Here is a 12,587-nt window from a genome sequence, read left to right on the forward strand (position 1 = left end):
TACCGCATAGGCCCGACCGGACTTTCCGGCAGACTAGGCCCGACCGGACTTTCCGGCAGACTAGGCCCGACCGGACTTTCCGGCAGACTAGGCCCGACCGGACTTTCCGGCAGACTAGGCCCGACCGGACTTTCCGGCAGACTAGGCCCGACCGGACTTTCCGGCAGACTAGGCCCGACCGGACTTTCCGGCAGACTAGGCCCGACCGGACTTTCCGGCAGACTAGGCCAAAACTAAGTTCAACAGCCAGTAGCTTCCCTTGCATCGTATTTGGTCCATCGGACCAGCATACAGGCTAACTGTTTTCCCGATATGATTTGAATCCCTTGGATAGTTTTGAAACATGTTCTATTTCTATGTCCGTTGGATTTTTAAAACTAAAAACTATCGGCTTAGCCCAGACATGATCGGATTGTCCGGCAGACTGATCCCATCAGACCTAGTCTGCCGGAAAGTCCGGTTGTGTGTACACGGCATTAGAAGAAAACCTTAGTCTGCAAAATATTTGAGACTGGGCTGGAGGTTCACCTTCCAGCAGGACAACGGGCCCTAAACCTACAGCCAGAGCTACAATAAAATGGTTTAGATTGAAGCATATTCATGTGCTTTAGAATGGAACAGTCAGTCCAGACCTAAATCCAATTGAGAATCTGTGGCAAGACTTAAATTGCTGTTCAGACGCTCTCAATCCAATCTGACAGAGCTTGAGTTATTTTGTAAAGAATGGGCAAAAATTTCACTCTATATGCTCAAAGCTGGTAGAGATATCCCAAAAAAGACTTGCAGCTGTAACATGACATCCTGTTTTTAAGATGCAAATTATGCCCATCTCTGCCAGCTATGCTCCTGTGTTTTTATGTATACAAAGTGTCAGTTTAATACATCGTGCTTTAACAAACTAAATGTCCTTTTGTTGCTTAACTGTTTAAACTACCGTATATACTCGAGTATAGGCCGACCCGAATATAAGCCGAGGTCCCCAATTTACCCCCAAAAAACTGGAAAAAATTATTGACTCGTGTATAAGCCGAGGGTGAGACATGCCTGTCCATCCCTGTGTGTCGTCCATCCCTGTGTGTGTCCATGCATCCGTGTGTGTGTGTGTCCATGCATCCGTGTGTGTGTGTGTCCATGCATCCGTGTGTGTCCATGCATCCGTGTGTGTGTGTGTCCATCCATCCCTGTGTGTGTGCATGCATGTGTGTGTGTGTGTGTGTGTGTGTCCGTGCAGCCTACCTGTGTCCAGCCTGCCTGTGTCCGTCCCGGCCTGTGTCCGTCCCGGCCTGTGTCCGTCCCGTCCCGGCCTGCGTCCCGGCCCGTCCCGCAGCTCTTCGTCGGTGGCCATTCTAGGATTCAAAAGCCGCGCCTCCGTCGGTGATAGGCGGAACACTCAATTTCCCACTGACTGCTGGGAAATTGAGTGTTCCGCCTATCGGATGTCCGTGATAGGCGGAACACTCAATTTCCCAGCAGTCAGTGGTCCGCCTATCATGGACGTCCGCTCATCCTCATACTACGGACGAGGATGAGAGGACGTCCGTGATAGGCGGAACACAGACTGCTGGGAAATTCAGTGTTCCGCCTATCACAGGCGAAGGCGGAGACGGAGGCGCGGCCTTTGAATCCTAGAATGGCCGCTGTCTGTCTGCTCGACACGCTGATCGGGCAGACAGACAGCGATGACTCGAGTATAAGCCGAGGGGGGCACTTTCAGCCTCAAAAAAGAGGCTGAAAATCTCGGCTTATACTCGAGTATATACGGTAGATGTAATTGCTAAGCTATTGTAGCAGCAAATCTACTCTACCGCTAATTAAATACAAATGAAAGATGAAGCTTTATTAAAGATGAGTCGCATGAAAAATGACTTCTGGCTGCACACTGCTCTATCATACACGTGTTCACTGAAATGCACTAGAAGTTTCACATTACTGGATGTGTCTTTTTCATATTAAGTCAAATAAGGGTAAAGCATGAATGTACTGGTGTTTGCCTTGCTTACTAGTAGCTTTATGCAATCTCTTGTAATGAGATTATCCTGTAGCAATATGTGCATGCAGTGGACCATCTTTTATACTTAAAAAGGATCTTAGGAAATCCATAAGCGATTAGAAAGGGATGTTCGTGTAATATGGTCAACAAGTGCTAGTACCAGTTTTAAATATGCATTAGTTAAGTGGCTTGCATAGTTTTGTGCCATGTAAATCATCATCATAATTTTTATTTTTTCCCCAACCTAACAGTATTATTGAGAAGCATAAAGGTTTGGAAGAACTAAGCCAAGCATCCGGAGAATATCAAGTTCTTCAGATTGTGTCCACACTGGAAAACTATGGGGTGGAGTGGCATTCCTCGCGAGATGCTGAGGGACAAAAGCTCATTATTGGAATTGGCCCTGAGGGTGTATCCATTTGTAAAGAAGACTTCAGCTTGATTAACAGGTAGCTACTATAATTCACTGCAATACCTCCATTATTAACGTTTTTAACTGGGACACATGAGATGTCATTAAACTGTAAAGGACAGTTACTTACAAATGCATTTGATTTATTCTATGCTAAGCAAGTCATGCAGGCTTCAGAAGGAACGCATACGCGTGGGATTCAGGTTCAGTTTCTCTTTGGCTAGGTTTTTTTCTATAGTATTGACTCTCTAGTGATAATGCTACAATCCTTCAGTTTAAACTTTATTTTAGCATTACCAAAACATTAACACCCCTTTCACACCAGGGCGTTTTGCAGGCGCTATAGCGTTAGAAATAGCGCCTGCAATCCGCCCTAAAGAAGCTGCACCATTTTATATGTAGTGTGAAAGCCCCCGAGAGCTTTCACACTACAGCGGTGCCCTGGCAGGACGTCAGAAAAAAGTCCTGCCAGCAGCTTCTTTGGAGCGGTGTGTTTACTGCTCCTCCACTGCTGCTCCCCATTGAAATCAATGGGGCAGCGCTGTATCACCGCCGGCAAAACGCCGCTATTGCCGGTGGTTTTAAAGTGGTTGTATACCCACATTTTTAACTTTTACCTACAGGAAAGCCTATAATAAGGCTTACCTGTAGGTAAAAAAAATATTCCCCTCGGTATGCGTCGCTGACTGCAGCGGCGCATGCGCACAAGGGGTTTCTCGCCGTCAAAATCCAGCAGCGGCCGGACTGAAATCTCCCGCGCGCATGCGCGGGAGTGACGATATCGCGGCTCCGGCCACTCACAGCGCCGGAGCCGCGATACCCGGAAGAAACGTAGGATCGGGCCAGATGTCGGGGCCTCGTTCTAAGGTAAGTATTTCATAATGAGCTAGTATGCGGTGCATACTAGCTCATTATGCCTTTTGCTTTGCAGGTTTAAAAAAAAAAAAAAATGTGCGGGTTTACTACCGATTTTAACCCTTTCGCGGCCGCTAGCGGGGGGTAAAAGCGCCCCGCTAGCGGCCGAAATACGCCGCAAATCCAGCGGTAAAACGCCGCTAAAAATAGCAGCGTTTTACCGCCGACGCAATGGGCGGTGTGGTGTGAAAGGGGTCTTAGGGTGCATTATAAAGCCTTAGGCTGGCCATACATTATAACATTTTCTTGTACAACTTTCCTTTAGATTTGGAAAAAACATGAGGTCAATCCTAAACACTTTCAATTTGTATCGGGGTAGATAAAATTCTGTGTGGGGTGTTTTTTCAGCATGAAATGGAGCTTGGTTATGTAGGATGAGGCTGTATATTCTGCAATAGTTAACTGCTGAGAACACGCACTGCATGATGCATCCACACAATCTCACAGTAACCATAATATAAAACAGGTATATTCCTTTATCCCATTGTTTTGCAAATCTACAAACTGAATCGGTTCTCGTATCGCTGTTTTACTAACCTGACAGCTTTTATTCTAAATATGAAACCTTGATTTTGTTTGCAAATATTCAAGTTTTTAACTACCAGCACGAATAAGTCCTTTCATTTAAAGAGCACCTGTCATTTCAGATCCATCATAGCAACGCCTTTTAGTGGGCATCCACTCGCTGCCGCCACCTTGCTCCCTCACCTTGTGTCACCATTAAAGTGAATGGGACTGTCGGTCAACAGCAGGTCAGAGGAGCCGCTGTGGGACAGGTGACAGTTGCTTGTTAAATGATTTAAATCAAGCCTTTTCACTAGTGATTTAAATCAAATCTACCCTAAATTGGATGCAATCAGGCAGGCCCTTGCACTATTGCACTACATAGTTGAGGGTAAATCTAAATGAAATAGAATAGGAACATTTTATAATGTCTTATATTGTGTGTTTTTGTTGGGTGTCTGCCTTACCTCGACTCTGATGAGGAGGTTGGCCTGGTCAAATGACTCGTCAGTCTTAAATATAACGGCCTCCTATCTGTGTTCTGCAGCATTATGCAGGGCTGTGCATGCACAACACCTCACCCTGCATTTTATGAATGACATGTCAAATGCAGATCTAGTGGGGCATAAATACATTGCTGTCCTTTTTTAGAATGAGGGGTATCTAGTCTGCCTGATACTGCTTCTAGTTTGTTGTTCCCTGTAATACCAAAGCTTTTTATGCAGTAAACAGTGGAATTTGTAAACTGCTGTAATAACAAATGGAATGTAATAGGATTGGGATTGTAATCGCAAACATGAATACCAAAAAACACGAGACAAGCATAGATTTGCACTTGGTACCAGATGCGGTAGTAAGGGTACATTCATACTGGGGCGGTGGCGGCATTAGTGGTAAAGTACTGCTATTTTTAGCAGCGCTCTACCACTGTTAAAGCTGCACTTTTAACTCCCTGCTATCTGCCGAGTCCTGAAAGCACTTGTACTTTCACACTGGGGAGGCATGACTGGTGATTTTCAGGTGCAAATATAAACCGTATGAGGTCAGACCTTAAGGGTCGGTTCACACTAGGACGACTTGTCAGGCGACATAGCCGCCTGACAATTGGCGTCCCGTTCTGTACAATGGAACCGTTCTAATCGGACCGACACAAGTCGCTCCGACTTAGACAAAGGTTCCTGTACGACTTTGGGGGTAAATGCATTGACTTCTATAGAGAAGTCGTTTTGCAAGTTGCCACAGCGGTTGCGTCCAGGTCACCTGAGGCAGTCGCGCTGCAAGTCGTGCTGCCTCAGTGTGAACCGGACCTAAGAGTTTTTCAATTTGTATGCCATCAGGCAGGCCCTTGTACTACATGGTTTTGGTAAACCTGAAGACAAAAATCTGCAGAAAATATGTGTGTATGGGGCTTAAGAGTATTGTTTGTATTTCGATGTGTATATTATAGTGTGTAATAATCCAATGAATTTTGTTTTTCCCTAATAGAATTACATATCCAGTGATTCAAATGGCAACTCAGTCGGGGAAGAATGTATACTTGACGATAACGAAGGAGTCTGGGAATAGTTTGGTTCTTCTTTTTAAAGTGATCAGCACAAGGGCAGCTAGCGGTCTCTACAGAGCAATAACGGAAACGCATGCATTTTACAGGTTTGTGTGCACTAAAGCTGAAACGTTAATTATGATTTCAGTAAATTTTAAGTGACTCTTGATTGAGTTGCATGATGTTGCATATGCCATCAGATCTCTCAGAGCCTCCAAATACTTTGATTCTTTTAATTTGACCAGTAATATGATCGGTTCTGAAAGTTTCTGGTCTTGGACATTGCATGTTATTCATTATAGCATAGGAAATGTTTCGGGTCTACAGTTCATATGTTGGCACTCAACTTGCTCCTTCTCTTTGGCCAGTAATCCCTCCCCACCACCCCCTCCAATTTTCACAGCTTTAACCCTTTTATAGCCAGATCCCTTTTTACAGCCAGATCCCTAAGTCGTACAGACCTGACAGCAGGGTGTTTTTTTTATTTTATTTTTTTTATTTTTTTAGGCTCCATTCACACCAATGCCTTTTTTCATGCTTTTGCAGAAACGTGTGTGTGTGTGTGTTTCGCTTTTTTTTTTTTTTTTTTTTTTTTTTTTTTTTTTTAACATAGGTTCCTATCGAACACGTTCACATCAATGTATTTTTGTGCCTCTGCGTGGCACAAAAAGGTAAAGGGTTATGGACTTTATTAATGCAAAAATGATATCATTTTTCAATGGAGAAGCTGCAGAAAAGCATGTAGTGCGCTTTTTGTATTTTCCGTTTTTTAAATCTGCCCAAAAAAAGCAAAAATGCAAATTGTGTGTGTGAAAAAAAAAACATCCCTGTGTCAAACACTGCAGAAATTCTCAAAAGCAACATGCATAGATATGACTCAAGCCTAAGAGACCTCCAGACATCTGAAGTGTGTATCTGACACGCTGGTTGTCAGATGGAAGCAATCTGGCCACTATGCAGCTGCCTAATGGCTTCTAAACACCCCCCTGGTAATGGGTGTAAAGAGTCACTTCCGGGTCCCCATGTCGCTTTCTCCAGCCTTTATGGATGGGGAAGAATGTAATGCAGTACAATTTGCACTACATTAGATTCATTGGAAAAACAGGTGAGACATTAGGGGATTTTTATTCCTGTGCCAAGAGAAACATTTAAGAAAAAAATAAATAAACTTAAAATTGCACTAAAACAAAGTTTCAGCCCTGGAGCGCCCCCCTCCCCCTTCCTATGGGCACACTCGAACGTAAATGCATGTGTCTTTAGTTTTTGCATTTTCTAAACTGTCGCTTGTGCTTATCATATATCCTATCATGTAACAAAATTTTTTAACTCCCGACATTATTTTTGTTTAGGGTGTATGATTTCAGAAAATATACAATATGTAGGAGGTTTTATGTTACCTTCGGGCCTAAAATGCGTTTTTTATCTGCACACATAAATAAGTAAAAAAAACTACTCTGGCAAAGAAAGGGGTTAAGTAGCCTGTTAGATGTGAATCATCAAAAGTTTGAAATACTCTAATCTGACAGCTGTGATCATGAATGGTTATGCAATTACACATGTTTAGACCTGCAATAATCTAGTAGAATGTGAAGTGTTCAGCCTACAGTAACTATATTGGATTCATTTTGATAACTTTCTTTGCTTTTATTCAAGATGTGACACAGTTACAAGCGCTGTTATGATGCAGTACAGCAGAGATCTTAAGGGTCACTTGGCATCTCTTTTCCTGAATGACAATATCAACGTTGGCAAAAAGTATGTATTTGACATCAAAAGGACATCAAAGGAGGTTTACGACCATGCAAGGAGAGCCTTGTACAATGCTGGCATTATGGATCTGGTGCAAAGGAGTGACCATAGTGAGCCAAGTTCTCCTCTCAAGTCATCTGAAAGTTCTCTGAACTGCAGTAGCTGTGAGAGCCTCAACTGTCAGCAAACAAAAGCCCTACAGGAGAAACTGAGGAAATTGAAGGAGGCCATGCTGTGCATGGTCTGTTGTGAGGAAGAAATCAATTCTGCCTTTTGCCCATGTGGGCATATGGTTTGCTGTGAGGGATGTGCCAATCAATTACAGGTAAGAAATGCAGTTCATAAAAATTTCAAAAATTGATCCCATCGTTTGCCAACTATTTTTAAATGACCAGTCCACACGAAGCATATTTTCTGATGTTGGATGTTATATAGTTAAAATAGCTGACAGTTTACTCAGTTACCATGAGAATCTCTAGCTGTATTTTTTTACACCTGCTTCCTGTCCAACTGCCGTCATATGATGTCCTTGACTTTGAGCGGGCATATCTGAATGACAACTGCCGCTATAGGAATCATTCAGATATCGTCTTTTAGAGCCAGCAATTTCCCTGCACCATAAGATTGATCATAGCGGCTGTTCAGCCACTTTATTGTTCTTAGGGGGAGGGCGAGACACCCTCGCCGCCCTCTGGTGCTTCTACCGACTCACCCCTGCCATCGGTGAGTCAAAAGGATCCGCCAGCCCTGGATGTTGACCATAGAGATTTCCGGAGGACCAGATGGTCCTTGGAGTCTGATTGTTCGGAGGCTGGGCGTGATGTTATGACATCACTCCTAGCCTCTGCATTTGAAAAAATAGTGCCTCCTTGGCTGGGAAGGTGTTTGGTTTTGGGTTTTTTTTTTTTTTTTTTCCCAGGCCTCCCAGCTTAGAGGCGAGACGTGGGGGTCATATCTCACTGTAAAGAGGACCTGTAGTGCTTATTCCTATTACAGGGGATGTTTACATTGGAGATAAAAAGTTGCAACAACCGCCATTTTTATTCTCTAGGGTGTCTGCTAAAAGTTTGGGGGTTCTATAACTTTCTAGCAAATTTTAAGATTTTTACATGTAGGAGCGAAGTGTCAGAATTTGCCTTTGTGGCAAGTGTTTAAAGGGGACCCTGTTCTCCCAAATGGATCCATTCCTGTAGTTGGAGCTCCCTCTAGTATTAAATATCAGGAGTATATGTATGAAGGGAATGGCTGCACACCAACTGTGTGAGTTAGTCACTTTTGGGATGTCTCAATAAGAAACAATCGCCACAGGACAGTAGCAAGTATGGAGGTTCACACGGTTCACACTTACATTGTGCCACATACCAGTAGTAGCTCAGCTGCCAGGCTCTACCTAGAATTAAAGTTGCTTTTGGATGGAATGACCTTTTTAAATACTGTAAAACAAAGTGAGGTGTGTGTTTGTGTTTTTTTTTTTTTTTTTTTAAGATTCATTTAGGTTAATGGATTAGAATTTGACTACTCCTTTCTGTTGCCCAGTAATACACTACTAGTTCCCTTACCCTTTCATCACATTAAATGCCACAGTGGCTGTAGCTTGTCTTGACAATCTGTGACATTTCATTTAGGAGTGTGGCAAATGTACTCCTTTAGGCTGGATTCACACCTATGCGCGTTTAGTGCATCTTGCAGATTTGCATCACAGTCCATTTAACATGGTTTCCTATGGAACACGTTCTGCAGTGAAAATCTGCAAAATGCAATGCTATTGACTTCTGTTATGTCCCACAAAGTTTGGTTTGTTTTCTGAAAGTGTACAAAGACCGCAAGACCCAGTAGAAGTCTAACAAAGCACAACTAACCTGCACCAAAACAGCAGGTACAGTGCACTGTGGCCAAAGCTCAGCGGGGTAGTTTGAAGCCTCCATAAGTCCCCTTTTACACAAACCAGATCTGGCTTTGCTTAGTGGGGGCTCTGTCCCCTGTTCCCCTGCTGAGCAGAGCTACTGGATGACAAGTCTGTGTCCACTTTGCTTATGCAGAGCAGACAGACACAGACTGCTCTTCTCTATGGGCAGCCAGATGCAAACGCACCAGCTGTCTGTTTTACACCCGACTGCCCTCCAGTCTGGCCAGACAGAGGGGATTCAATTTGCTTTTATTGGACTGGAGATAGCCAGGTGTAAATTGACACAAGTCTGTTTACGTCTCACTGCCCATAGAGGAGCATGGAGAGTCTGATCAGGTCTGTCTGAAAACCAGACAGGCAGACCTGATCGGAGGGCTCATGTAAAAGGGGCCTATATTTGTTGGGATATCCATGAATTCTTTGCAGTTGTCTTGGTTCAGCCTAGGTTCACATTGCAGTGATTTGACATGCCAAATCTGCGGCTATTGTCAGCAATGGCACCGTCTGAATGGGTGCGATGCTGCACTGGTTCCCAAAAGTAGTTTCTGTACTATTGGCGACTTTGGGGTGCGATTTTGTATAGACGTGTGCAGCAACCCCATAGATGTCTCTGAAATTGCCCCTGAAGTAAGAACTGATATGCAGGAATAAAATTGTGTGAGTTCAGCTGAACTTGCACGATTTCCATCCCACTGTTGGAGCAAACCTAGGCTCGCAGCCAGACACAAATGTGACCATTTTATGATCAGAGGCAGGGAAATTTTACCTGCATGGCTCATACAACTAAACACAGTTGTGCATAAATTAGATCAGTGGTGTTCAACGCTGCTTCTCAAGAGCCTAAGAGCCCAGTTAAGCAAGCACTGAGCTATAGCTACACCAAGGTGTTGAAGTTTTCTGCAACGTGTTGTGATGTCTGTGTCCTGAGTACAGATTCAGTTCATGTTAAATTTCTGCAAAATACACTGCATGTACATTTGGTTCATATATTAACCCTAAGGGCGTTGTACACAGCCCTCCATGGCTTATGGGTGACTATGCAACTATTTTACAGCTGACCTTTATACTCCTAACCAGTGTCTATGTATTCAGGCATTTCTAAGAATTTTTCATTTTCACCCAAATTGTTTGTTTGAAACCATGGGTGTTGACTGTTTTGTATAATGCAGTCATCTCTACTCGCCAAGTAAAATGTTAAAAAAATAAAATAAAATAAATAAAAATGCCAAGATTGTGGCCAGTCTTAGACCTGGATACATTTTGAATATTCACTTAATGGCACAAGATTTCATAATAACTTTGTCAAATATAGCTTTGACATAGAGCTGCATGATTAATTGCGATTAAAAAAAAAAAAAAAAATCTCGCTTCAACCCCCCTCACGATCTTAATCCATCTTTTCCATGATTCAGTGCCTCTGCTTGCTCACAGCTGTGAAAAAAAAAAAGCAGGCAAATGTGTGTATTTATTACATTGCATACACAATGTGTGTATTAAAACATTTTTTAACAGAGACCCTAGAGAATACAATGGTGGTTGTTGCATTTTTTTTTTTTTTTTTTTTTTTATGTCACACTTTTTGCGCAGTGGTCTTTCAAACACAATTTTTGGGGGGAAAAAAAAATGCACTTAAATATATGATCTTGTGCGAGAATCATGATCTTTATGCTAAGCAAAAAAATGTGCTTCCCATTTTAGTCAGAACCATGCAGCTCTACTTTGACATATCCATCAGCACCTACATAATTCAGTTTAATATACAAAACGCTCCATTTATATCACGTTGCTGCATTAGGGGCCAAACAAATACATAATTAAGCTCAAGTTGCAGTTCATTTTACAGTGAATTCAAAATAGAAATGAGGATAGGCGGATGTGGTTTTATTTTTATATAGATCCATTCATAACCAATGAGAGAATCAATTTTCTTGTGCACACTTGAACATGTTTTGTAAAAGGTGTTTGCCCTTAAAGTGGTTGTAAACTCTCATTGTACCTATAGGTAAACCTAGAATAAGACTTGCCTATAGATATGTAAATCTCCCCTAAATGTGCACCGTCTACTAAAAAATTATGTATGTATGCTGATGACGTTGCATGCGCTCTGAAGGAATGGCCACCCATGCCGTTCCTTCAGAGTCCTGTGCCCATGACTGGCAGCTTATGCGTGGGAGTGACGTCAGGCGGCTCCGGCCAGTCACACAGCCGTAGTCCACAGATCCGGAAGGAAGACAGGTGAAGATGTAAGTGGCCTCCAGCGGTGACAACTCATTGTGGGGTGTTTGTTTGCAGGCAAGTTTCATATAATGTGCTAGAATGCGATGTATACTAGCACATTATGCCTTTACTTTGCAGGTAGGGAAAAAAAGGCCAGTGGTTTACTTCCTCGTTAAGCATAGACTTGAGCGTAGTTGTGTAAAAACAAGAGCAGGCCACATGCATTCTACTAACAATTCTTCCTTCTCTCCACAGTCGTGTCCAGTATGCAGAGCTTCAGTGGATCATGTACAGCATGTCTATTTACCAACACACACAAGCTTTTTAAATCTGACTGTCATTTGAGGCGACGCCTAGGACACTTTATAAAAAAAACTGTATCTATGTATATTACAAATGGACTTCACTACAAAGTGCTACAACCATCGAATTTGCTACAACTAAAGATATTGAAGATAAAACGCAGCTTTCTGCAGGAAGACTGGAGATGTGTTTTTCTAGCTCATATTGCTGTTGTAAATTGTAATTTTTTTTTCTGTGTTTTTTTTATTTTTTTTATTTTTTTTTCTCTTTAAATTTTTATTTTATTAACTGAACATGACACAGAACCGTTCAGTGTATATTCCAAAATTAGGATTTTATAATAGTATTTTAAATTGAGTTTTTTTTTTTTTTTTTATATTTTTTTTTTTTTTTTCGATCAATGGGATTTTTTTTTATTTTTCAAAATATTTCATTTTGGTGATCAGAGCCAGTTTTTTTTTTTTTTTTTCGTCAGCATCCCTAGAGATTGATTTTTCTATGGCCCATACTGACTGAAGCTAAAAACTGCTCATTCCATGTTTTATGTAACATGTACACTTTAAGGGCTAAGTTGGAAAAATAAGTCTTTGGGATGTATTTTTCCTTCCTAAAAAAAAAAAAAAAAAGCCAGTTTCCATAAATTCCCATCAAGTCATTAAGGACTTTCCCTTTTTTGTTATGCAAATTTTGATTTCTGAGCTATAATGGAAGTGAAAATTCAAAATTTTAGAATTGGATTCAACAATCATTTACATTTAACTGAAAATTGGTGGTTCTTTTATGCTAGAATACTTTTTATTTCCGTACATTTTAGATTTTAAATGCTTTCAGCAAGTTTTTACTTAAGTTGTGTGGGTTTTTTTTTTTTTTTTTTCTCCCCTTCTGAATAATATTCTTAACCAGTATTAAAATCTACTCCTATACACGAGTAACTGCCTTTTGAGTGTTAGATTTTATTTAAAAATTAGTAGCTTTAGGTACTTTTTTTTTTTTTTGTCACTATACAGCAAATGTAGAATAGGTCAAAGAGGATATGTAGGAAAGCGGG

General features: G+C 41.7%; 1 protein-coding gene across 1 annotated transcript in view; it reads left to right on the forward strand.

Moving 5' to 3' along the window:
- Window positions 1–11,790, forward strand: part of MYLIP (myosin regulatory light chain interacting protein) — a 39,009-nt gene extending 27,219 nt beyond the window's left edge. The window contains exons 4-7 of the mRNA XM_077492229.1: window positions 2,242–2,439; window positions 5,307–5,471; window positions 7,018–7,438; window positions 11,492–11,790. Coding sequence (XP_077348355.1) covers window positions 2,242–2,439; window positions 5,307–5,471; window positions 7,018–7,438; window positions 11,492–11,581 — 874 coding nt within the window. The 3' untranslated portion in view covers window positions 11,582–11,790. The remainder of the gene's footprint in view (window positions 1–2,241; window positions 2,440–5,306; window positions 5,472–7,017; window positions 7,439–11,491) is intronic.
- The last annotated feature ends 797 nt before the right edge of the window (window positions 11,791–12,587 follow it).

The sequence above is a fragment of the Lithobates pipiens genome, unplaced genomic scaffold, assembly GCF_037356315.1.
Source record: "Lithobates pipiens isolate NorthernLeopardFrog02 unplaced genomic scaffold, aLitPip1_a1.2 Scaffold_19, whole genome shotgun sequence".
Classification (NCBI taxonomy): Eukaryota; Metazoa; Chordata; class Amphibia; order Anura; family Ranidae; genus Lithobates; species Lithobates pipiens.